Source organism: Cyphomyrmex costatus, unplaced genomic scaffold (assembly GCF_001594065.2).
Source record: "Cyphomyrmex costatus isolate MS0001 unplaced genomic scaffold, Ccosl1.0 scaffold23, whole genome shotgun sequence".
NCBI classification, from domain to species: Eukaryota; Metazoa; Arthropoda; class Insecta; order Hymenoptera; family Formicidae; genus Cyphomyrmex; species Cyphomyrmex costatus.
In genome coordinates, this window is record NW_017276368.1 from 2,070,383 (window position 1) to 2,098,284 (window position 27,902).

Sequence of the window (27,902 nt, forward strand, 5' to 3'; positions counted from 1 at the left end):
TGTAAAAACTGGTTTTTATATTTTTGTCTATAATCGAAAAAATCGGATACACTAGCGGCCACTTTCATCAAACTCCGACTAACTTAACGGGCCTAGTAACTTTACAGGATTCCAACCGAAGCTAGATATTGATCATAAAACTTTTTCTCTAATATACCCTATTATTCCCTTCTCATTCGATTACTGTGATTGGTCAAGTTTGTCTGCAAACGATGCCATTGGGTGCATTCAGAAGCACGACCGCTCACTGAGCGCTCAGTTTTTATCTGATTGGCATATTCTATTAGATCTAAAAATATAAACCAAACCGGTACAAGAGCTTACCGAGCGCTCAATGAGCAGTCGTGCTTCTGGATGCACCCATTTTTACTTTTCTTAGTAATTTTGCGATACTAGGTCTGTTCGCGTTGCTTGCACTTTTTGCACTTACCATCTTCGCTTTCTCTCTTTTTAACGCCGAATATATATCTATCTCATTTTAAGTGCAAAATTATTTGGGGATTTCATGCAATGCGAACAGACCTACTGACTTCAGCCGGTTGCGCTTCCTCTGGCTCGGACTCTAGTGTCTCTAGTTGGATTGGAATCAGTAGTGATTGGTAGTGATTGGCAACACACTTTCGAACCGTTGCAAAGTTTTTCAAACAACTTACAAAAAAACGATCAAGAACAATTATTGATAAAAAAAATTGCAGCTTTGAATGAATAAAATCTCTTAGATATTTCCAACGAAATAAGTATAATATGTTAAAGATATTATAAATAATGATAACAAATTACAAATAATAATAAAAATATATTTAGATTACTCAGCGAAAGAAAAAGAAAAATTGACTTAAACGATCAGTTTTGATTTTAAGGAACAGTCACTGCTTATTACGTGCAATTGTGATGTTATACAATACATATAAGTTTCTGCGCTTATTGTTAGCAGAAAACTATAAAATATTTGTCATATTCATCCGATTACAGTAATAATACACGAGACGTGAGGTTACGTCTTACAGTTGTTATAGAAATGTTCAAGCTCTTGTAATAATCAATGTACAAATTGTGTGCGGACCATTTTGTTGATTGTGTATTTCGCGAGAATGAGCGAGGATGCAGAATACAACGTTACTGCTAGGTATCGAACGGTTAGAAAACACCTGGATAACCTGGGATACAAGCAGGCACTATCGTTGGATGCTCTACCTTTGATAGAAGCTTTGTTGGCCGATCTTATTCAAACTACAGATAGTCTGAAACATTTTAAAGCCGTTGCTCAGGAAAACATTGAGGTATGTCATTAATGCATATTCGTTAAGTGTTGATACTCCGTGACAATGTTTAGTTTTCTATGAAATCTGGACTTGTAAAGAAGAAACATTTGAATACAGTTTTATTCGTCTAACTTCAAGTAAAAGCTATTACGAAGAGAACGCGATCTATTATATGCCCGTTCTACAATAAGAATAAGATCGCAAGTTGTACGCCGTAAGAAATTAGCCAATCATAGTTGAATATGACAAAAATAACCGACTATGATTGGTTAATTTCTTATGGCTTACGGCTTGCAACTTTATTATAGAACGTCATAACATTACTTGACAAATAACGCGATAGTTGTTAATTATATTGTTAATTATTTTTCATCAAGTATAAAAGAGTATCTTCGACGTTTGTTCTAATTTGACGGTATCACTGGTAGGCATGCAACCAGTTGCAATTATCTGTTGACCCTTATAAGTGTGATAATGCGAGATTGGTACAAGAATGCAACCAACTTCATTCAGATCTGATAGGAACTAAGGAAGCGCATCAGAAGCAAGTCAAGGATTTTAAAAGGCAGATATATAAGTTAGAATGTGAATGCAATGATCTGCAACTGGCATCCTCACGAAACATACATAAAATAAAGGAGCTAGAAGCAGAATCATCTATCAAGTCTAAAAAGATATTGGAGCTTCAAGGCAAATGTCTAAAACCAACTATTATTAATGTTGGTCTTAGTAAGTTATTCTGTCATTTTGCTACAAGTGTTGACAAACTATCATTATAATATAAATTTTTAAGTCATGCGGTATATATCTTTATGAAATTTTAGGTACTAAGAAACGTCCCTGTTTTCCCCTTCGGAGGCCAGTCTTAGAAATTGAGTCAATGCCAAGGACAAAGGGCAATGGTTCACTGCCAAAATTAAGTAGTGTGGAACCTAAGATAGTAGATATAATAAGCATGGCGGATCACAAAATGAATTGCTTAAGTCAAGAGGTAATAAAATTACGAGAGGAGATTTTATTGCAAACTGATACCATAGAGACTCTTGAAAAACAGGTATACTAAGCATCAATTTTTATGCATGTGTCTCTTGAATGTCTCGTCAGTATTTTCCAAAGAAGAATGAAAATATACTAACAAAATCATTTTTCTGCATGCTAGAAATTATTGACGCATGGTAACAATATTTTTAAAGAATTATGTGTTACTTTCATTAGCACGTTATCAAATAAATATATACCAAAGCTGCTATTGATACATAAGGCAAAGGATATTTTGTCATCTGTCCCTCTTAATTTTTAATCTTTTAAGTATGGTATTAAATAACTATTTATTAAATATCTTCAATCACAAAGTGTGTAAGTCTATCATTACTTTTTTCTTAGAACGGAAATGTGAAAAGTAAAAATTTTCATTATTGAAATTAATAAAAAAAATTTTTCTTTATATATACATTTTTCTGTTCTATAAAGAAATAATTGGTATCATGGTGCTACAATAATTTTGTACCTATATATATTGCTATATAATATATTTATGTATTGAAAAATTTGAGTGTTATCAACAAAATTTGAGTAATATCAACAATTGTCTGTTTTTGATTTTTCTAAATTAATATACACATTCCAGAAAAACTTAAATCTGATAAAAGTGTTCACATGCAATTGGTATTAGGAATAGAGAATTGATTTTTAACTCTTTTTTTGCAATCTCTGAGTCTTCTTTTTATACAAGTAAGATTTTATAATCTTAAATTTCTTTAAAATAAAAAAAGGAATCTGGTTTCCTCTCCTAAGATATCTTATTATAGTAGAAATTTTGTTGAGGTAAAGATATTAAAAAATAATCCTAAAATTTTCCATATTTTTTGGAAAGCCTGAAACAGTAAAAAAATTAAGCTGGATAAAAAATCCAGATTGTAGAAAAGAACGGAAGAGAGTGATTGCAGACAAAGGATTAAAATTTCATTTAGCATTAAAGTACCTTTACGCATTTGTTTATGGCAGCCCTGTATGTATATAACTATGTATGTATACATTTATGTGTAGTATACATTGATATGTATAACAATATGCTAATATAGTACACACATATATGAATATGTTATAAAATGAAGAATCTTTTATAGTTGGCCACAAAGGAAAAAGAAATAATTCGATTGAGAAAAATGTTAGAAGGTGGTCGTTCTTATGCTGCAATTAGCAAGGACTGCATTTGCAAAAAGAAATCTGGTGCTACTCACGATGTTAGAGAGATTAATGAAGTAAAGGTTCTCCAACAGGTCAAATTAGAGCTGGAACAACAACTAAAAGGCAAGGAATTTACAGTATTTACTTCTAATAATCCTACTCTATTGTACATTCCACGTAATTATTTGATAAAATTATGAAGACATTCAATTCACACACTCAATTTTTCTTGAATGATACAGAATCTCTAAATAAACAACATGATGCTATGTCTCAGGCAATGAAACTAGCAGCACGAAATGAGGAACTAGAGAAAGAATTACGAGATATAGATCACGTTGCATTAGCTGTAGAAGCCGACTGTAATTCTGCAGTTAAAGAGAATAACAGAAGAGTTCGTAGGCTCCAAGTAATTACGATTGCGTTGATATACATATATTTTCAGTATAATTTCTTTGGTTTCATGTTCTTATGCTTGGTTAGGAGAAGCTAGAGGATGTCATGACACAAGTGCATATCTTGGAACACAAGTTAACTGTAGAACGTAGAGAAGTACAAGAGTTAAGAGCAGATCTAGAAGCATGTAGACTTGAAAAACGTAATATTCAACGTACTTTGGAATCTACATTGGATGAAAAGAAACAAATGTCCGATAAAATCAATCAACTAACAGTTGGTATGTCAAAATTGTTCATTTTTTATATTTTTCCTTTTAACAGCCTGGGCTACTTGCATCAAAGGTGAAAGTTTAACGTAACATTGCAGAAAAAAGTGTAAATATGGAAAGACTGACTAAAGAAAATGATTGTCAAAGACAAGATGTTAATCAATTGCAATTTGCTAATAAAATATTAGAAGAGCATATACATAAAAAAAATATTAGGCAAAATAATGGAGGGAATGAACAGATGCAAACAAAAAAAAAGACAGAAAAGAATGATCAGAATAAAGAGATGAAAACATCAAAGAAAAAAAATGGTATTAATAGTAAATTAATTTTGAAATGTACAGCCCAGGAAAATGTTAAATATATATTTTAATGGATCGTTCATTTTAAAAAAATAATTATCATATAAGAAAATACATATACTAAGAATTATTTATTCTTTTTAGCATCAAAAAATAACAGAAATGAGAAATATGATGTGGTGGGCCATCAGATACTGGCTAACGATAAAGAAATTATAAAAGATACAAGTGGCTTTGATATGCAAAAACGAATTGACGAAGCAGATTTAAAAATTGCATCTGTAAGTCGAAGGAATTTACTTAAATATATTTTTTTTATTTGATATTAAAAGATTTTTTTTGCAGCTTCAGCAGACAATTCAGCGATTAGAAATAGAACGAGATCATTATAGGAAGGAATATATCAATTGTCGGGACGAACAACGTAGAATATCTGACAAAGATAATGTAAATATTCAATATTAAAAAAATAATTTTATTACTTGTACAAAAAGTTAAATTTTTATTACTTGCAAATTATAGACTGAATTGTGGACACAAATTTGTGAATTAAAACGTGAATTAAATGATAAGGAAGCAGCTTTAAGCAAAGCACATCAGGAGAAAGAAGAGCAGTATAATAGGAAGAAGGATCTAGAAGCACGATTGCAAACTCACAAAAATCAGAGACATATGTGTATTCCTTGCAGATCGTGCAGTTTGTGCAAACCCATTCACATTTGTACCTGTGCTTCTAACTCGCCAATATCTACTGAAGACATTAGCACGACAAAGGTAAAGATTTTCAAATAAAACTATATATTATTATTATATACATGTATACGTATATGTTTGTGCGTGCGTGTGTATAAGGTGTTTAGTATAATAGTCCGCACGATATCCGAAGTCGTTATTTAAAATGTGATACCCTGTATATGTCTTATTTCAATTTCAATTTGTACAGACGATGCTTGAACGTCTTGAACGAGAGCGGGATACAGCCAGAGCAGATGTTGAACGACTGATAAACGAACGCGACGCGTTACGGGAGAGACTTGAGGTAAAAAATAGAGATTACTAGTTAAATTAGCTTTATATGTCTATTCTTTTTGATTTTTCTCAATAAATTTAAGCTTAATGTAGATACTAAATAATATACGAATTTTAATATTTATACTTTTGTTAATTATATCTATTTGATAACTGTGTGATTAGCATAATTAATATTGACTTATACTATTTCTTACTAACGTTGTGGTTATGGCAATATATTATAAATGCATAGTTGAATGATATTGGAATACAGATAATGTCAGATACACACAAAAACGAACAACTTCGACTTAAAGAAAATTTAGTTGAGGCGGAAAATCGCTTGAAACATATAGAAAAAGAACGACAAGATCTGTTGATAACTCAGGGCACAAGAAGAGCGGCAATAAACGGTCTCGAAGATCAGTTAGGTGATATACAAGAGGAACTGCATCGTACAAAGCAGGAATTAATGGCGCAACGAACGCAATATTTCCAACTACGGTAATATAGATTAGATTTTATTTGTAAAAATCGGATATAATCTTAATTTTCTAAATTATCTATTACAGAACGTTACAAGATCAAACGGATCAAGCACTTGGAGACGCGCAGGGTCAACTATCGCAAGCAGAATCGGAATTGAACAAAGCTGTAGATCGCAACAGAAGTATGGAGCAGCAACAGCTGCAATTGAACGATCAAATCAAGGAATTGAAACAAGAAATAAATACTCTGCGCTCAAGCATGACACTCTTGGATCAAGAGAAAGATCGGTTATTGGTAATGAGAATATTGTGTAACAAATTAATCTCTGAATAATTAACTGTTGTGATGACTTATAAAATTGATATTTTTTTCAATTTTTAGATGGTTTTGGATGAAAAGACAGAGAAGATTGCTGCATTGGAACGGGAATTGACACATAAGGATCAACAAATGGAAGCGGTGCAAAAACAAATCTGTGATTTACAGCATAAAAATGAGTAAGTACGTCTGTATTTATTTACAAATTCTGATAAATTTCTTAGAAAAAATTGGCACTTATCTCTCATGTCTTTCACAAGAAACTTTAGTCTTTGTAAGTATATAAATGATATTTACAATGTTTAAAATATGAGACGCAATAAATAAAACTTGGCTTAACTATATAAAATAAAACTAATAATTCATACAGAGGGTATACAAAATAAAATTAATCATAATTTTTTTAATTGAAAAATTCGATGCACATAATGCATGTTTTTCACTAGACAAAAAATAAATTAATGTAATTTAATGATTTTTATAAATTATTGTATATTATTGACAAAAAAAAAATACTAAGACGAGACTAGTCATTTTCTACAGTTTTGTTGGATGTTGAATACAAACCTGATTCTCAAATTGGAGAAAAACATTTAATTGAATTAACTGAAATTCTGGAGGAAAATGAATAATCCAGAATTCTGGTTAAATCTACTAGAATTTTGTTTAATCAGAATTCTGGATCATTCATCTTCCATCAGAATTTTAATTAATTCAACTTCGTGCCTAAAAATAGCTTTTTGTAAATTTTTCAAAATTGTGATGAAGCAATTTAGAAAACGCGCATTCATATTTAACATCCAAAAGAACATCCATAAAAAACGACTATTTCAATATAAAAAAAGTCCTTTTTTTATCTAACAATGTTATAAACGCCGCGCAGCTTTCACTATGCAGCGATTTGTGAGCTATTCAGATCACCGTTGAATGGCGTTGATTTGATATTATCGTTGAGAAACCTTGCCAAGCTTACCGCTGGTGGTTGGCAACTGTTTGGTGAGATCAGATTATTATTCTCCAACTCCTCTAAAGTCTCACCAGAGCTCGGAACAATCCTTTTGTAACCAGGTCGGCATTCACATCTAGCTTTCGGACGCGGTTCTTCTTGTTGCCATAACACATATTGATTATTTCTTGGCATTCTCTGAGCGACCAACCATTCTCCTTCCGTACATGGACCTTGTGTGTACAATTTATAACAGGTTTTCTTAATCATCACCATTCCTGGTCTGCTTTCGCAATCATCGTTATCGTTCTTCTTGCACTTGCCAGCGTCTCTCATGATATTGGTACATCCACACACACCGTTGTAACTGATCCCATCGAGGGATGGTCTCACATTGTAATCGTATAACACTATCTGTCCATTTGGACACGGTCCTCTTGTAGCGATCTTGTAGCATGTCTTCTCCTGAGGAAAATATAGTCTACCGCGTTTGCATGGCACGGGAATGCAGGTTGACGAATTTATCAGCATATAGTCGCTCTCACAGGGTCCCCTCGTATACAATCGATAGCATAATCCGTCTTTATACAACACATAGCCCGATTTGCAAACGCATCTAGCTCGTACAACATCTTCTTGCGATGATCTAACGTCCACTGTCACCGTAAAGTGATGTCCTTGTGGACAAGGACCAACGCTGTCTGATAATTTACATTAAGAATTTAAAAATATTTTAGTAAGAGTGAAGACTTAAAGCGCCTTCAGATGATATGGCCAACATATACCAACTTTAGCAAATTTCATATACGTTCTTGACATACATAATTATAATATTTATATTGAATGTAGTCAATATTTAGCGAATGTGCAAAGTTGGTGTATACATTGATTATATCGTCTTAAAAAATTAAATTGAAAGAATGAGTTAGTGCACGCCAGTCACAAGTGTATGTAACAATACAAAGTCACAATAAGAAGTGTGTAAAACAATACAATGAATAAGAAGTTATATAACGATCTTTATTTCTTGAATCTATTATAATAATGTTAATTTCAAATAAACTTTTATTTGGACCGTAAAAGTTTCAAACTAAATACCGATGAGAATAAACCATTTACGGTCAAGTTTGAATGCTTCTAGTATATTTTTTGTGTGAATTTATATATTACGTATATAGATCCCTAAATGTGCGCCGAAATTTTTTCAGATTTACAATGCAAACTAATAAACTACCGCAGTTTCAGAGTTTGTTTGTTTATATCGTCTGCAAAGATGTTGATTCCTACATATACGATTATTGCGAGGAATATTACTAAGGCCTCGGTAGTCTAATTGGCTAGGACACTTGCGAATAAAGCAAGCGATCTGGGTTCGACTCCCATCCGAGGTAATATTTTTCGCAATATATTTAAATTATTTACAGATTTTTAATATGTCATTCATAGACTTTAATATGTCATTTAACATATTATTAAGATCCAAGATGCAATGAGCATAAAAAATTGTTAACTTAACTCGTGATAGTACTGCGGTAGTTTATTAGTTTGCGTTGCAAGTCTGAAAAAATTTCGGCGCGCATTTAGGGATCTACATACGTAGTATATAAATTCACACGAAAATTATATTAGAATATTCAAGATCCAGCTTGACCATAAATGGCTTATTCTCATCGGTATTTAAATTTCAAATATTTTACAAAATTAATTTTTTTTTTAATTTGAAGAATTTAATGTGAAAAATGATTTTTATTTTTATTGGGAGTACAAATTAGTTCGGTCTGTTTTCCAAAAGATGATCGCCTCCAAAGACGAGTCATTTTTTCGAGATGGAATTCGAAAATTGCCTGAGAGATGGGAAAAAGTAGTAGCCAGCGATGGATAATACTTTAATTAATCTGTTCATTCATTTTTGTTTTGAAATAAATGCATTTTTGAACATAAAAAACGGACCGAACTAATTTGTACTAATACAATAATTTTAAAGGCGTAAAAAATTTATATTAAAGCAGATGGCGATTCCCCATTTCCATTTTTTCAATTTCATTATTACATTGAATTTTATTTTTACATTTTAAATTTATTAGGTTATCTTATTCGATTATGTGAAATGTTTTACCTAATTGATAGCACATTCCGCTCAGTTCGTGGTAGTGAGGTAATTGAGGATGGCAGCCGCATGTTCCGCCTGGCAGAAACAATTCTCCTGGCTCCGAACAAGGACCTTTGGTATAGTGTTCATAGCAACCACCACCGTTTCCTAACCAATAATATCTGGCCAATTCGCCACTCGCCGAACATGAACAAATTGCTAGACCGTCCTCGCCTGTGACAAGAAGTTCACCGCGTGGACATGGACCTCTGCTGAGTTTCGGATAGCACTTGCTATCCTTGGGCCAATAGATCTCGCCTTGCTCTTTGCAGGTTTCGAGATCACGACAGATTCCCCATCGCTGTTTTGTGCTAAAAAGCTATCATGAATACACTGATGTTTCCATTCGTTTACGAACGAGATTAAAGAGAGGCTGTTTTCGTTACTGTGATTTATTGAACATGTCGGGCACAGGTGCAAAGAATTGACCCTTGGAGCAGGACGCTCTCGTGAACATCGGATGGCACAACGCATCCCTGGGCGATTGAGCAGTTCCTGGAGGACACTTGCATTCCGCAACTGTTCCATTATCGGCTGCTGGGCCTAGTTCCATAGTTTCTGGGCACGGGGCGCCAATCTGTCATATGTACAAAAGATCATAAATGTCCTGATCACAAGAGAACATCACGTTTTAGGATTATCGATTTTATTTAAATGTTAAGAATATAGCGTATCTCCAACAACCGATATGTGTCACAAGGTGCACTACGAAAAAATAAATGCGTGAGAAAATCATTATAAATGTATTGTCATACTGTACTTACGCACATCCTATTGCACGAATAATTCTTTAGATAATTAAAATAATTTATGAATGTAAGAAAAAAATAAACAATAATAATTATGTGTTATACGTAGTTGAAAACAAATTTAACGAAAAAAAACATTAGAATACATATCATCTGTGCACTACAAGTAATTCGTTACTGCTGGAACTACTTTTTTCAGTCCAACTGGCTCTCTAATTACTGAACTACTTCGACTTATTTATCGAACTACTGGATGATTTGCGGAGCAAATATTAAGAAACTTAATTGCAGAATTTATAATTTTGATTTTTCTTGTGTTTTTATGTTTACTGGTGCGGTTTATTACTTGTGTCACACGTCAGTTATTGGGGACGCACTGTATTCTCATCAAGGATGTGTCTCGTTTTGCGCTTACAGTGCCAGTAAGCATCATTTGTTTAATAGATAGATAATAAAATTGAACTGATATCTATATATATAGTGTGTGAGCGTAAAAGTTGAACGTACTCTAACAATAAATTTAATCAAAATCGATATTTCTAAATATCATTTTTTCGTCAGAAGTAAATAATTCCTTTAATATCCATTTTGACCAATAGAAATTAACTTTAATCTCGGTTTAAATTATTTTTTCTTATTCTATTATAATATAATTCTTAGAACTAAAATAAAGATAAAAAGTAAGTTAAATCAAAGTAAGTTAACCAAGTGGCGATCGTAACGCAGAGCGTAGCGTGACTGTGTCAAAAATTCAGGATCAAAAACATCCAAAACATTAAGTTTTATTTGATCGTCGCTTCTCGAAAGGCAAATCTCCGAGAGTACCTTTGCCATCGCCGTTTGAATTCGGCATTAATAATTATAGGTCCCATATATATAGAGTATCCAGTAAAGACCCGAATAATGCTTAGGGAGATTCTTGAGATTATTTTGAGACGAAAATTCTAGTACCAAAATGTCGGAGTATAATTTTTGAATTATAAGCGTTTTGGTAGAAATGTACATAAACGAGTCTTTTAGATCAGCCGTGGCATGTCATAAATCTATTGCGCATACGTACAGAGTCATAAATTTTGAGGAAAAGAAGATTAGCACCTGGAATATTTTGTAACATTTCCCATCTGCTGGCCAGTAAAGCAGCAGCCAACCGCGTGGTTGTGCGGCGCAGGGGTTGCTTGAGGGATTGGCCCATGGTGGCGGCATTATCACAGTCCTCGCGTTAACCACTGATAGAAGACATACGATGCTCTTTAAAAGGATCCGCATCGTGCTGAAAGTTGTCGCATTAACTTTATTCCGCTACGAAGGGATTTAATAATTAAGGATTGAAAAAAATCGCAGTTTTTGACAAATACGTATCTCAATTAACTTATTGCAAATTGTAGGACGAAAAAAACCACACGAATGGAAGATATTACCTCTCATCTTTGACAGTCAAATGCAGAAGCAATTTCATCGAGTTCGCCGCTGCATTGCAGGTAGAGAGCACTTCAATAGAATGTGACATTCAAAACGAGACTATCGCGATAGCGCGAAATGCCGATACGTGTGTCGTCTTGTGCGTGCGTGCGTGTGAGCAGCACAAGTGGGAAGGAACAGAAATGCGTGCGACAGCGAGGACAAAATGACCATACTTTCACTGTTTCACTATGGCAATGGCATTGTCCCTGACGGCAGAGCTCAGGATGACGGCATGTGCGCGGAATAAGAATAACTAACACCCGCGTATAAATGCTTTTCACGTTGCAGAAAGCAAAAGGTCTTTTCTCTTTTTTTCTTTCTTCGATCTCATTGATCATCCTAGGAGGATTACGCAAATATTTTGCGATTTGAGCTTCGAAATATAATGAAACAATTCTGTCTATTCCAAACCACCATCTAATTTATTTATATTTGATCAAATTTATTTAAATCAGTTTAAACAACATTCTGAATCTCCTGTTGTTGTATTATATACAAGAGAGAGACAAAATGTAAATACTTGAAATATACTACTTGCTTTTATTAATAAAAGATTGGCCTGTTATATTTATTTTTAATACAAATTCTATTCTTGTTGGAATAGAATCACACAATATTTAAATAATCACCAATGGAACGTTAATCTATTCTTTTAGCATCTTTATATAAATAATATTAAAATATTAAAAAAAGAAAGATCTAAATTTAATGTTAAGTTAAAACATATGTAAATAACTCCTTAGATTTCAAAATATCAAAACATATCCTCAAGGCCATAGGAGTCCCCCGCTGGTTGTTAGGTTGCGAAAAAATTATGCATCTTGTTAATTCAAACTTCGTACGTTTCGACTTTATTTTTAAGTCATCCTCAGCTTATAATTGATTACTTATTATCCCATCCTGGCACTCATCAAAGCAAAAAAAAAATTAAAAAAAGAAATTTGCTTCTCACTGTATTTTCCGAAATTGTCCTTTGCTCTTCAAAACTTCAACGGCTTTCCTACCTATGATATAGCAATCGCTTGATTCAAGTATCATCGAATTATTGTGAGTTTTGAAATGCAAAGTAAGAAACAGATTTTCTTCTTTAATTTCTTATATAAGTGGAAAATATAGTAGATTATTAGAAGAATAGGATAGATATAACATTGCACTTGTAATTATTCAAGCATTGTATAACTATTCTTTCTAACAAGGATAAGATCTGTATTAAGCCAGCGGCACACGATGTTTTTTTTCCTGCCGGATTGCTAGCTGGATTAGAATCTTGCCACTGTATTAGTTGTAGTACTGACAGTGCCAGTATCGCAGTCAATTCGATGGCAAGAATCTGATCCAGCTAGCAATCCAGCAGACAAACAAGCATTGTGGCTTTAAATGATGGAGCCATTCTCTTATTAATAAAACAAGTATATAAGTAATTTAGAGTGGCCCTTACTTTACACTTAGTAAAAAAAATTTTATGTATAATATTTTGTCTGCTGATTTCCCCAGAACAGTTTTAAATATTTCTTTTTAAATATTTTTTATCTCTCAAATATTATAATCTGTAAAATTTTATTGCAATCGAATAAAAAGAACATATGCTGACGGGCATCTACAACATAAAATAATTTGACATTCAAGGTGTCAGTCGGCATGTATTCTTTTTATCCGATTGTAATAAAAATGTTTATACGGATTATTTTTTTAATATTTGGAACTGTTCTGGGGGAATCGGTAAACAAATATATAAAAATTTTTTCCCTAAGTATAAAATAAGGGCTATCCTAATAAGTATATTTCCTAGATGCTCATATCATTTTGTTTGTATAGTAATAGCATATTACACGCACTGTCGACGTAGTATTGCATGTGTTTTTTTTTTAAGTTGAGGAAGTACTTAAACAGCATGAAGGCTTGTCAACATTTCAATGTTGTTGCTGGTCGAGCTTTCTTCCGCAACTTTCCACGACGGCTGTGAAGTCATGAGTTTTATTCTTTGTTACAGTGTTTTATTAATTACTTTTTATATAGCACCTAGAATTTATCTCATGCTTGTTTTCTAATTAACGTAATGATTTATTCGATGTATGCCGAAATAATTCTTCTAATGCGTCGTCAAGATACTTATCATCTAGTCGCAACTGCATTTCAATTTTCCTAATATTTTGCATGATTTTATAAATTGCGTGCCATTTATAAAACGTAAAGATATAGTCCTAGAAATAATCACGTTATCGTATTCTACCTTTCATAAATACAATGAACGCCGCACGGAACAGAGAGATTCCTTTTCCTATCTCTAATTAACGTCGCTGAATCGCTTTAGCCATCGAGCGTGAATGAATGGACGAGATTATTATCTGTATGTTACACTCGTCGTCCGTGAGATTCTTCTGATCGATGCCTGCAGGTGTGAACGCATCGTTACATAATCGTCTAATTAGTGATCATTCCAGTGGGAGCGAGTTACATCAAAACTTTCTCGTTTAGAGGATTTCATCCTTGGTAATAAACGCAAAAGAGTCAAATAACAAAATATTCAATGTAATCACAATAAAATCACCCCAGATAACGTGAAGTTCAAAATCAAAATATAATACGGGGTCTACAATATAGAAGTAACTTAAATTGTAAAAAATTGATGAATCATTAATCGATTTTTTTCGTATTCAACTGTGATTGGTTAATTTTCTATGACTTAAGACAAGTATCAGATGTATAGTCTCTACAAAAAGTGATTGAAATTAGAAATTTGTACTCTTTATATAAAACTGAAAATGTCATATATTTACATATGAAAGAGTTCAATAAAATCGTTATTTATATTTAACAATTAATGCTTAAATTTTCTTAATTTATCTTTTAATTATTTCTTTAAAAAAGATATCTTATGGCCTATTTTTTATATGCGTATTCTAGAGTATAGCGATATTTTTTCCTCCAAGAATAGAAAAAATTCTCTAATTCCAGAAACCAACATTGTATTGATTCTAGAAATCAAAATTAATATTCCTGATACAAACAGAACAAAAATGTTGAAATTGAAATATCTGGGTAAAAAATTAAAGGTGTGAATTCCTTCAATAATCTTATTAAACATAAAGTACAAAATATTTAATCTAGTTGTTCTAAACGTGTATAGTGATATCTTATCTTCGAGAATAGAAAAAATTCCTTTTTTTCGAAGAATCAACATTGTGTACACCCCGACAAATAGAGATAAGATGTCAAAATATCTGGCTAAAAATTAAAGGCATAAATTTTTTCAGTATTTTTAATAATAAAAATTAAATAAAATAGCGGAGTGAATTTAAAATTGTTTTGCAGATCCGATAAAGTATGAGAATAATTGAAATTAATCCGATTTTATAATTCACGAATAAGACGAGTAACTGATTTTTGTTTAACACAGAATGTCGGATCGAATGTTGAAAGCATGGGAAGCACGTACGTTTTTGTAAACAATTGCGCTATCAATGCAAATTGCAAACGCATCCATCCCACGAATACCATGGATAGTGGTAATCATGACAAGATTTAGCATGAAATTCTTAGTATACAGAGTGCATGTGACATCCGGTACACTGTCTAATACAAATCTTCCTCAATAAGTTTTGGAGGATAGAAGATACATATATTACTCTCGATCGAAAGCTATTATCATTATTGTCATATGATGTGTCCTCATTACTGCTTGTCTTATGGTGATAACATTCTTTAGTAGATGTGTCAATAATTAATACAGAGTATGTTGCGTAATATAATATATATATATGGTATATATATGTACACTTTATTACACGTTCAACTATTAATGAAATTTTGTTGTACATTTTTTATTGTAGCATATGCATTTTTGTAATAATGTTATAGTAATTTCGAAAGGTATTCTATGAGAACAATTCAATGAGATGATTTTATTTTAAGGGAAAAGGTACAATTGCGACATTATAGGACAATGTCACTTATCTTTGTAGGTATCTTACTCTTAGAAAATATATTGAATCAATTTTTATAAATTTTTTTTTATTTCTTCAGACATGAATGAATTATAATTTGACATTTTGGTTTTTAAAAAATCATAAGTTATAAATAATTACAGTTATAGAAAAGGATTATTAACTTTTTTTAAAGTTATAAATAAAATTCCAAAACAGTTTATTTAAAAAAAAATATCGATTTATATGAAGATAATTATTTAAAAAAAAAAATGATTTAGATATGTTGATGAGAAAAGGAACACATCTCAATTAAATTATTTTATAAAGGAACAAAGAGTTTTTTATATAAATCAAAGCTTTTAATATATGTGTATAGCGTTACAGTTTCACGTCTTGCAATTATTTATTCTCGGTTTCTTTTTGTCAAATTCTATTCTATTATCAAATTATTCTATTCTATATGTCAAATTCTGTTCTATTAGATGACGAATAAAATAAAAATGTTTAATTTTTTAATTATTTTTTTCGTTTCTAATCGCAAGAAGATATATTAAATTTCTTTTAGACTTTTTTTTTTAACACATTAAGAAACCACATTTTATATAATTTAAATACACAGAAAACAATTTATCTCCTTAAAATTTTCTATTTTTTTACTTTTTTCTACTTTTCTTTAAAAAAATATTTTTTAATTGTCATTCTTTCAAATATATCTGCCTTCTTAAATGATAAATTTCAAATTATAAAAAATAATTTTGTCTTCTGTAGTATAAGTATTTAATTTATTAATTGAGAAAGAAATAAAGATACAAAATATTTTAGCAGACGTGTTATTTGATTCATGCAACTTTTAAGGCATAATACCACATCTTTAACAAAATTATAGTAGTGGAACATAAATTACAGTATTCTGCTAAGCCCGCGACACTTCTGTGACACATTATTAAATATTATTTATTCGTCATGATTTTACTTTCTTCACCAGATGCACTTTCTCCACCTTCCGTGTCGTTAAATTGTAATAACCAGTTATTACTCGAGTCACTCGTTTTACATGCGTACACATGTGGATGTTGCGTTCGCAACTTGCGCTATGCCACAAGGAATTCTGAGATGTTTCGAATTGCTTTGATTATCATTAGGATCGTGCTTATATAATCACGCGTACTTGTGCCTCGGAAGCGTGGTGGATTTACGTTCCCGTAAAAAGAAAGTGTCTGCTAATACCGTACAATCGATCTACGCCGCGCAGAAAATCACGCAATACAAACAACGCATTCACATAACATCAATCATCTGCGTAGTTTTTTGTTCGGTGAAGACAAATACGCAAATTCTCTGATGTTAATTTTATTTTTTTCGAGTCTTTGGCGCGTTCGATTTTAATTTTAAGGCGATAGATATGGCAATCCTTTCTGTGCAATTCCTCCGTAATTTCCTTCACTTTTATCACGCGAAGTTCGAATTCCGTGGAATTCAAGGATATCATGTTGCAGACGTTGTTGAGTCGTCCTCTCACATCCAACTGCAACTCCGATATATTATAGCGAAAAGATCGAATGTCGAATTGTTTAATCCTTCGAATAAGATTTATTCAATCATCACTTACTATTCAATGTCTGAACTAGACATCATAATACTTATTAAGCGCAATATATATCTCAGGTAGAACACAGAACACTAAAAAAAACTGTTCTGATTGTATTGAGAAGAAGTGCAAACTAAACGAATTCTGATTATGGATATCAGAATTTTGATTATTATAATTAAATTTCTGGTTATCTCTATTAGAATGTGTGATAAATTTAAGTAGAAAGATAATTTTGATCAAACTTCTAGCGCTGATTAACTTGTAATCAATACTTTTACTGAAAATAATACAAATAAAGTTTATTATTAAATTAGTTAATAAAATTATGTTTAATATAGCGAATAAAACTTAAGAGCAACAAATTGTAGATTAGAGGTTTTGTGTTAAACGATTCTACCGGTTGAGTTAACTGTTGATTAAGTTATTTGAAATTTAACCGAAATCTCGCCATAATATTCACTTCTGCTAATGTAGATTAACTTTAATTTCGGTTTAATCTACTTTTTGTCCTTCCCCGATTCTGGAAATCAGAACAAGATAAAAAGTAAATTAAACCAAGATTAAAGTTGATCTATATATTAGTAGAAATGAACATAAGTGTCTGATCTGAACATCTTTCTGATTGAATCTATCAGAATTTCAAGTAATGCAATAAGATTTTTTTTTTTAAATAAAATTATATGATATCAAAAGGATGTCATTATCATTAAATGGCAAATAAATTCATGATGACATCTAATATCACGTGACTTTTGTGTTCTACTCGGGACCTTTATTATCAAAGAACTTTAATTTCGCTGAAACATACCTCATCCTCAAGCTACCGTTCATCAACGATAATCGCAATTGTACCCTCTGTCACTACACTATTTCGCGAATTGTCGTTTCTGTTAGTTCATCACTCGGTCCTTATTCTATATCAGAATCTTGCGTTAAACCTTATTTTCGTGCCCCGTCATCATCGTCGATCTTATCGCAGCAAAAGGCTCGGCGAGACTGACTTGTGTTCGTCCCAACTCCACGACTCTCTATGCTGTTACCTAACTCGATCGAAACCGAGTCGAAAACCGAATCCGCCGAAGCGAGGGATGGACTATCCTCCTCCACTTGTTCAGACCTGTGACTAATATCCAATGCAACCCGGGGAAAATCCTAGTGTACCTTCCGCGTATTTTCCTCTTCTTTTTTTAGAAATGATTTTGTGAATTTATTAAATAACAGAGTATTGATAAAATAAATATCTTAATAAAATGTTACTTGATTTATCAATCCTGTTATTGAATTAACAAGATTACTTTGAACTAAACATGATTATTGTTGACTAATGTTGTTAAGAGAAGGACAGAAGATTTTTATATGGCCAAATTGAAGGCAAAATTTGCAAATTTATATTATAGAAGGGAATATATGGATACACTTCTCGTTAAGGTATTATTTATATTACTATTCTATCTTTGAGATGTAGAAAATTAATTTATTGTAGAATACAAAATTTTTTAAAAATATACGAAAGTTTTCTGTGCCATTAGAAAAATATTGATTGTTAATTTACGCTATACTTCCATCTTTTACAATTCTTAATTTTTTAATTTTCTGTATTTTGAATATAGTATCTAGTAAATAACATTTTAACCAAAAACTAAATTTCGCGCTGAAATAAACTTGTTTTTAATTTACATCAAATCTTCTTTCTGTCGTTAATATATCTTTTTTCATATTTTGTTGCATCCGTGATGTCTGAATTAGGTGTGATTTACGCCGATTAAATAAACTTCAATTCGTTATCTGTAAAATTTTCTCACATTGTATAAATCGATGTAATACGAGGACAAGTCAATAAGTTTTTAGAAAAACATAGTAAAACACATTTTTTTTTATCTGATTCATTTTTATTTCTCCAACATAGTCTTCTTTTAGCTAGATACACTTGATCCAACAATTCTCCAACTTTTTCAAGCCTTCCGAATAATATGATTTGTCCAACCCTTCAAAATAAGCCTCTGTTTCGACGATGAACTGCTCTCTGGTAATGAATCTCTTTCCTCCGAACTATTTCTTCAGGTTTGGAAACAGGAAATAGTCGCAGGGGACTAAATTTGGCGAATATGCTGGATGGGGAAGCAATTCGTAGCGGAATTCGTTGAATTTGGCCATCGGTGCCGGGCACGTGTGAACCTGTGCATTGTCTTGATGGAAGAGCACTTTCTTTTTCGTCAAATGAGGACGTTTTTTCTTTAAAATATTGTTGAAACGGTCCAATAAGGCTGCGTAATCGCCATTGATCGTTTGCTTCGACGGAAGATAATCGATATGAATTATACCGCGTGCTTCCCAAAAAACTGTGGCCATCACCTTTCCAGCCGACTTCACGATCTTCGCCTTCTTCGGAGCTGGTTCACCCGTGTGAAGTCCATTGTTTTGACTGTTCCTTCGTCTCGGGTGTGAAATAATGAATTCATGTTTCGTCTACAGTAATGAATCGACGCAGAAATTCATCTATAGACGTTTGATCATTGCACGAAACTCATTTTTTTCCAAAGGTAGTTCGCTTTAATCGTCTACAGAAATGAAACCTCTCAAATACTTCCGCTCAAAATTTGACAGTAATCAGCTGAAAGATGCTACTTGTCAAAAACACTTGTGACACTGCGAGTGCCTTCTGACAGATTTTCTAAAAACTTATTGACTTGCCTATAGTGGCACTTCGAACATTTTATATTATAAAAATTTTCATCTATGTGCGCTCGTATTTTTGGAAAAATAAATAAAATGTAATGCATTATATTCGATGCAACGAATGCGCACTGTAGAACCTAACACTTTTCCGGTATAAAATTTTAATGTGTATAGAAATGTGTGCATTTTGAAGCAAGCGTATAGGATGCGCTTTGTATCCAGTTTATCAACAATGAGATGCCTCGCACTTCTCTATGCATGCATCTGCGACGAAGAAGACATCGATAGTCAACATATTGCGCGTAAGATTTTGAGATGTCTAAAACGTAGATCCAATGAGATCATCTACGATTTGATTCCATTTATCGGAACGGAATTTTGACAGAAAAAATTTATTGAACGAACAAACATCATGGATGTAGTTATATAGATTGCATTGCTCAAATTGTAATAATTTTAAATCTGATGAACATTTTAAGACAACTATAAAAAATAACGACGAATTTTATAACAAGGAAACCGGTTTCGGGGCAAATTTATGTCTTTTTTGTTTGCGTAATGTAGTGATAATCCGCTTGCCCCTCTTTCAAGGTTTTCTCAAAAATCATCATTACGACACTTCCACGCAACAACAGTTACACCAAGAGAACTTTCATCGTCATTGGACCTTTCCCAAAACGCCATTGTCGATCAACAGCGATCATTACGGCTTGCGAGCAGTGCGTGGGCTTCTTATAATGTTGGTGGATTACTTATATATGTTGCATAATTCGGTACTGGACCTGAAATCAAAACCAGTAACGAGAAACGCATAACTGTTTTTAACATTCATCTAATATGAAGAGGCAAGCGCGAGCGGATTATCGCCACGTTTCTCGAAATTATTGCTGTTATCAGCGTTTTAAATTACCAAGGCCTTGAGAAATTATAAGATCATTTCTAATTGGGTTTAATCGCCGAGAAATAACAATGACATTTGTCGAGAAATAATAATGACTTTTCGTACATACTTCAGTAAGATTGGACGCAAGATGCATTCTACATTTTATAACCGCATCGTAGAGACTCAGAATCTAAAATACGGAAATACTCGTTATAGAGATATACATAAAATAACTTAATGTTATATAACATATAAAAAAATATTTTTATCTCGTCTCTCTTAAAATGAAAAAGCTTACAAAATTTATTTAATTTAATAAAATTATTAAACAAAATAAAGCTAGAAATTACAATAATATGTTATAGACTATGTTGAATACAATTCAAAATATATAAAGAGCTGTTATAGCCTATAACTAGTTGATGTTTGCTAATATGTAATTTATTATACAAATTATATGAATTATATTTTCATATAATTTATATAATAAATTTTATATATTTTAAATCTAGAAATATAACAATTAACCTTAGGTATTACTAAAATTAAAAATAGCTGTCATTGTTATAATGATATTTAATATATACTTAATTACCACACAAAATTTCCGCAGTTTAAAAAAGAACAGGATTAATCATATAATAAAAGGATTGTCATAAACGTTGCAGGAAATGATATTATACGATGGTTTACTGTGTATACAATACATCTAATAAAAAAGAGAGAAAAAGAGACATATCAAAAGCGATAGAGAAATATCTAATGTGATATGTTAAATAATTATAACTAATATTTATAATTATAGTATACTGTATAATTTTGATTATGAAAAATCAACCTTATTTATTTATTATGATGAATTCATCAAAAGGAAAATTTTTTAGGTGTATAAATTAGTTCGATCCGTTTTTTGTGTTCAGAAATGCATTTATCAAAACAAAATGAATGAATATAAAAATATAACTTAATAAAATTGACTCGGTTGAATAAATCCAAGAGAAATGATAAATGCCTTATCGAGTCAGAACACTGGTTGTTCGTGTGAGTTAAAATGAAGGGAGCACAATGTTAACAATGTTAATTATTATATGGACTTCGAGACTTGAAAAGGATCCGAATTTGGATCGAAACGTTGTTATTATCAAGATAGAAAACATGCTCGTATTCGATATTGCTTGCCGGGAATCAAAGACCTTTGGTAACCAAAATGAAATTCTGATCATCGATAATGGTTATTCGTAACCAAAAACAATTTCCGTCATCAATAATGGTTATTTGCAACCGAAAATATTTTTAATCATTTATAATAGTTATTCATAACCAAAAACAATTTCCGCCATCAGTAATGGTTACTCTGTAACCAAAACAATTTCCAACATCAGTAATAGTTATTAGCGGCTAAAAATAATTTTAATCATTTATAATGGTTATTCATAACCAGAAAACATATTAAGAGAAATATAATTGTTATGCTACAACTTTTTTTATTTTGGTTATAACAGTTACGGTCTCTGGTAAAAATACAGCTACAGCCACACAATATTTTTCTTGTTTTTTTTTTCGTACCACGCTTCAATTTGTTAAATAGGAGTATGCAGAGAAACGCAAAGAATAATTTTATTAAAATCTACGCTATAAATGATTATGTTCATTCGGATAATTTCTAGTGTCTTAGGATTACAACGGTTCCTTCTTTCACGCATCGTCTCTTCGACTCTTTAGCTCTTCTTACATAAGTTTGGTTTCGAGGAAACGTACAATGCCCTTTGCCTGTAACGGTAATACTGTACAAACTAGAGAATCCTCGAAAGGACGCACTTATGCTCCTGCACGTGGTTTCGTGAGCTATATGATGTAACAAAAGCGGCACGTACATACATTTTCGAGCTGTTGTAAACTGCTTCTAGAGAATCAAATTCTCTTCGTTTCTGTGGAACTTTCAAGTAGCAAGCATTCATTCAATGATATTTGAACAAATTGAAGATTTACTGAGAAAAATGATTTTTATCGAAAATAATCGTTTCAGTGCTTTTTTCGATCGATTTCGAATTCAGGATTATCCTACGAAGTGACAAATGCTTTGTTTCGATAAAATATAGACGAAAAATAAGCCGTCATACGTTTATCATTACAATTTTATCAGAAATAAACTTACAACTTAATCGAACATTACACTTGAATGGATAAAAAGAGAATATTTTTTATCCGATCAAATATGTTACATTAGATCTGAAAATATCCGATTCGTTAAAAATCGTTCACCTGCAAATAACGACATCGCACCGCCGCGAGAATTTTTATACATACCTACTCGTATACGTAAAAGATTTTATAATATTATGCACTTCATTATGAAATTTTTCATTTACATTCTAATAATGTAATAATTTTTCAAAAACAAGTTCTTAAAATGGAGTTTTATGAGAAAAGTAAATAAGATCTACCTTTTTGACAGTATAGGTACAATTTTTTTGAATTTTTAGTTTTGTTTAAAAATTAATTTAAAGATTTGATATTCCTTGGAAATGTAATTGAATTATTCGTTCAAAAAGTACCGAACAGGTATTTTATCTAGGAAATATCCGTTTGTTACTTTTTGAAAGAATACGAGTGTAGTCCAATTTTTTCCAAACTTGGATATTTTTTTTAGTGTAGCATTAGAGCTAAATTTTCATAAATAATTCATTTGTCTTCAAATCTTTAAAAGTAAAAGAATTTCAGTGAGAACAACTTCATTGTTTAGAGACTTAAAATTGTAGACGTCGTTCATGAATCAATACAATGCTCACAATACATGGTGTATGCTGTATCTTCTTTAGAACAGTTCCCTGAATTGACTTAGATAGCTATTAATTTTGACTTGTTGGGTAATCATGAAAGGAAATAATCCAGTGAACTTTGATGCATTCTCTGACAGTCTTTCACAATAAGTTTCGTCGTTTTTGGATAGGTGCTCGTTTTTTATAGGAATGCAGATTTTATTGCAGATTAAACGGTTTTCGAATTGTTTGCGCTATTATTATGTGCATGACTGGATTATAGAATAGAAAATGTAAGTTGCTGTTGAATTGTGCATAGCTTTCACATTTAATGCGTTGTGATAATTGCAGTGCATTATGTACCGTCCATTACCATTCAAATCATACAAATTTCGGTAATAGCTATACATTGTCACAAATAGAAACGAATGAATTGGGCATTTTATGAAACGTATAGAATGAGGTACTTTACTTGGAATTAAGCCAATATCTGCCAAGTTAAGTATTTTGATGTCGCGAGAAGCATCCTTGCATGCGTTAACAGAACATTTGTAGAGCACTTGTGATGCTTTCTATGGCACTTTTCCTTTTGTGCTATATCGTTATAAACTTTCCTTTTAAATGTTAGCATTGTAGAAGGAGAGAGTAAGATGTATTTAACGTCAACATTTAAAAAATAAAATACAGCAGCAATGCGCGATAATTAAGTGACGAATCGCAAATAGGTCCAATCGATTTATGCAGTCTTGCATTTTTAAAAATTATTAAGATTAATTCTCAATATTTCTATTATAAAGGTATGCAAATAATTCAAATTTGAATGGAATCGAATCAAATCATATCGAGTGGATTTGATTCGTTTTCAAAGAGAGACTCGAAATCAAATAAGTTCGAAATTTCAAATTATCAGTGGTTTAATTTCGAATCAATCTCGCTTATTTTATTTGCTTCATATATACACAATTCTCGTAAATTGAAAATGATTTATTTTCTCGTTTATTTAAAAAATCTAGAACGTTATTGAAAACACTTTATTACTTTTAAATTATCTTTTAATGTAAATCTAGAAAAATTTGATTCTAATTCAATTTGTTTTCGAATAAAAAAGATTCGACATAAAAATTTCAAATTCGATTTGATTCGTTTTAAACATATTATCAAAGATTCGATTCGATTCTAATTCACAAATGCTTAATCTATACAACTCTAATTTCTATTTATAATTTTGGAATGTTTCACAAAGGGAATTCTTCCACATCGGAAAGTACAAAAATGTGGAAAAACTGGTAACTCATGTATACTACCGGAATCGACATTTACTACCAGAAATTTCATCATCGATGTATTATACACTCACGATAAAACTTCTTCGCTTGTGAAGAAGAAATTTATATTTCTTTTCGTAAGCCTGCAGTGGAAATAAAAATCACATTTCCTTTGGCACTGTGAAATGCATTCTTCTGTAACAAAGTCCGTAACATAATATCCTTCATCATTATCACTTCATAATAATCCGTCCTGAGATGTAATGGACGAATTATCACTAAAGATACGCACGCGATCAAATGAGAAAATTGATTATGAAATCCACAGCATTTCTCTCTCTCGCAGTATTATCGAAGTAAGGAGAAATTTCCCGCAGGTTGAAGACGTCAGCGCGATAATGGCTTCCATTTTTTTTCTCACTTCTCTAATATATTTAGCTCTATATAAGAATTCTATTAAACCCTGTACACTTAGTTTTAAATAATCATAAGTGAAAAATATCGACTGATCAAAGCGGATTTTGATGCTTAATAATATTGTATTAACATTTTATTATTGATTATTAAGATTGACATTCTTTATTTTAAAGTGAAATGCATTTAGCTTATTAATCTATAAAGGACACGTCCTTGTTGAGACCACCCGAGTGCAAATTCGCATCAGATGTTTTATATCTTCTGGAAGTTAAAAACGAAATCAAAATAAAATCTGTGTTTGTAAATATAAAATTTTCTAATCAATCAATCGGTAATTTAAAAAAAATAATGTTATTCATTCAAAACTGTATTTTTATTTAAGCAAAATCAATTTTCTCAAATACCCACAAGTTAGAAATTTTACTGATGCGAATTCACACCTAAATGCCATTTACGGGTTATAACATTCAGTAGTAAAGCAATATAAGAAATAATTTTTCTTTCGAGCCAAACCGTTCAATAGAAGGTTGTCACTACTCCGCGGAAAATGTTTTCCTCGATTCGCGTGACGGAATTGGTTTTCACTTTCATGCTCAGATCAGATCTTCCGCGGGAGGCGATTGCTGCTGCTGCTGCTGAGAAGAGAGGCGAGAGAAAGTCGTTCAGCGTCCGGATATTTTTCGCACGTGCCACGTTGCAGGACTTGAGATTATGCAAACCGCACCGCGCGTAATCGGTGTGCGGATGATCGATGATCCACACGTTTGTCTTCCTCCGCAAGACTTTGACTTATTGTTAGAGCTGAAGTTTCAATTCGTTATTTCCACTTGTTAGTTCGTCAAAAGTCGAGAATGATTGGCTTTCAATTAACATGCGTCAACGTTTTCCGTGATGAAAGTTGCGGATCTCTCATCTAGTTCCTCTCCGAGAAAATTCTATCTAGAATATTTAATGCTGTTATTCGGTTCAATATCATTTGTACTCGTCGGCTAATTCATAAACGTGACATATGCATGAATAGATTGACACTTCATCAGTTTCGTTTTTGGCGACTTATTAAGGAGTTATAGGCATTGAGAAATTGGATCTGTACAAATAATAATACGAAAATCCAATCACGTAAGTAAACCTCATTTCGAAAGAGTTGTGCAAGTTGGAAAACAACGAACGCCTAATTCGTTTTTGCTGCCCTTGTCCTCTTTCAGAAACGTATCTTGCGTCAGAAATGAACACCTGATTCGTAAATAATTTCAGACGGATCAAAACATTGCTGCACGAAATCACAATGGAAGATTATACAAGATTATATTGCAAAGATTATATTAAGTACATGAAGAGATTTTACTAAAATAACTAAAAATTGAGTTAAATACAGATCTCAAAATAATTCTGTTGTACTCAATAAGTTATAATACTATTAGTAAATAAACAGTTTAGATTATCTCGTCCTTTAGATATGTAAGGGAGAATGTTCTGAATGATTCTCCAGCTAAATTAAGTAGAGCTTGAGTATCTTACGTAATTATTTCAATAATTTAATAAAATTTTCAATGAAATTTTAAGCTAAATTTTTAAATATTTCAACAAAGCCGTTATTTTTATGTATAGAAATTATTATAATAGTTACAATATAATCAAACAATAATTTATTATTATTTAATATTATTTTTCTAAATCTACTAGATATTTAATTTTTCTGTACTCTTTAACATACAATAATTGGTGTTATTGTAGAATATGTGTCGATCAAAGCGCGGAGCAAGAACGTCAGTTCAGGTCGTTGCAGCTAGAGATGGAGACGGTAAAGCGGCAATTCGAGGCTGCATCGGTAGATCGCGAGAACGCGATTCAGGAGAACCGGAAACTGCAGGACGATCTGGCAGCGTTGACTTGCGAGATACGAAATATGCAACGCGAGCTGGAAACCTCGCGTGCTGAGTGCTATGACTTGAAGAGACAATTGCAGACTTATGTCAGCGAGGTCCGTCGTGCTGAGGAACTCCTAAATCGGAAGGTATATTCAAAAGGAATCTTATTAACAACGTTCGCTTATTTACTTTAATCTTTCTAGGAGAATGAGAGGACGGAAATGTTGAACCATTTTCGAAGTCTTAGTTTAGAGGCAACGGTTCTGGAGAACAACAATCACAGTTTGGAATCTGAGGCGGCGGAAGCTAGAGGTGCCCTTCAAACTGCAAGGCATCAGATACTTGACCTTGAACGTCAATTAGCAGACAGAGACTGTTTGATAAAGGGTTACGAGACACAGGTATTTCGCTCTTTTTATAACTTATGCGAGGAAAACACACAAAGAATCATATTGGTATTTTTACTCATTACGACATTGTGTTATATTTATTAGGACCTTGAATAAATTCTCGCTGTTTTTTTCGTGAAAAGTAATGCTTTATTTAAAAAAATAATTTTAAACGTTTAAAAACTGTTGTGTAATCAACTCCTAATGATTTTACAAGTTCAGCTAGCGTCTGACATGAATCTTCATGCAGTAATGCCTCCAATTCTGCTTTATCTTCAACATCAAAATCATTATTTTTGAAGCGTCTAAACCCAATCTCTGCATGTTTCCGATAGAGCATGGTTTATACCGTAAGTCTCAACAAGAATTCTGTGTGCTTCAGCTGCAAATTTTCTTTGAATAAAGTAGTGCAATAAAATTCCCCGCAAATACTCTTTTGTTGGCACAAAACTCGACATGTTTAATACTATGAAACAAAAAGTTGTTTACACTTCGGCGAGATGACATACACTGAATTTCAAGCTTGCTTATCGTAGTTTCTTATCGATATGTCTTCAACTACATGCACGCAGTGCAAGTTCTGTTAA

At 32.1% G+C, this 27,902-nt stretch overlaps 2 protein-coding genes across 2 annotated transcripts in view; one reads left to right on the forward strand and one right to left on the reverse strand.

Moving 5' to 3' along the window:
• The first annotated feature begins 944 nt into the window (after nucleotides 1-944).
• LOC108773977 (Centrosomal protein 135kDa) overlaps nucleotides 945-27,902 on the forward strand; it is a 28,960-nt gene continuing 2,002 nt past the window's right edge. Inside the window, exons 1-16 of the mRNA XM_018539967.1 lie at nucleotides 945-1,280; nucleotides 1,691-1,991; nucleotides 2,087-2,316; nucleotides 3,389-3,572; nucleotides 3,692-3,858; nucleotides 3,933-4,125; nucleotides 4,215-4,427; nucleotides 4,563-4,699; nucleotides 4,764-4,865; nucleotides 4,941-5,192; nucleotides 5,362-5,457; nucleotides 5,704-5,933; nucleotides 6,002-6,212; nucleotides 6,300-6,415; nucleotides 26,793-27,072; nucleotides 27,130-27,327. Coding sequence (XP_018395469.1) covers nucleotides 1,092-1,280; nucleotides 1,691-1,991; nucleotides 2,087-2,316; nucleotides 3,389-3,572; nucleotides 3,692-3,858; nucleotides 3,933-4,125; nucleotides 4,215-4,427; nucleotides 4,563-4,699; nucleotides 4,764-4,865; nucleotides 4,941-5,192; nucleotides 5,362-5,457; nucleotides 5,704-5,933; nucleotides 6,002-6,212; nucleotides 6,300-6,415; nucleotides 26,793-27,072; nucleotides 27,130-27,327 — 3,099 coding nt within the window. The 5' untranslated portion in view covers nucleotides 945-1,091. The remainder of the gene's footprint in view (nucleotides 1,281-1,690; nucleotides 1,992-2,086; nucleotides 2,317-3,388; nucleotides 3,573-3,691; nucleotides 3,859-3,932; nucleotides 4,126-4,214; nucleotides 4,428-4,562; nucleotides 4,700-4,763; nucleotides 4,866-4,940; nucleotides 5,193-5,361; nucleotides 5,458-5,703; nucleotides 5,934-6,001; nucleotides 6,213-6,299; nucleotides 6,416-26,792; nucleotides 27,073-27,129; nucleotides 27,328-27,902) is intronic.
• Nucleotides 7,115-11,600, reverse strand: LOC108774089 (uncharacterized). The gene is made up of 5 exons (XM_018540101.1): nucleotides 11,499-11,600; nucleotides 11,176-11,350; nucleotides 9,718-9,908; nucleotides 9,299-9,642; nucleotides 7,115-7,883 (listed from the first exon to the last, which is right to left on the reverse strand). Exons 1-5 carry the CDS (start codon nucleotides 11,585-11,587, stop codon nucleotides 7,126-7,128), a joined length of 1,557 nt encoding a protein of 518 aa, XP_018395603.1. The 5' UTR covers nucleotides 11,588-11,600; the 3' UTR covers nucleotides 7,115-7,125.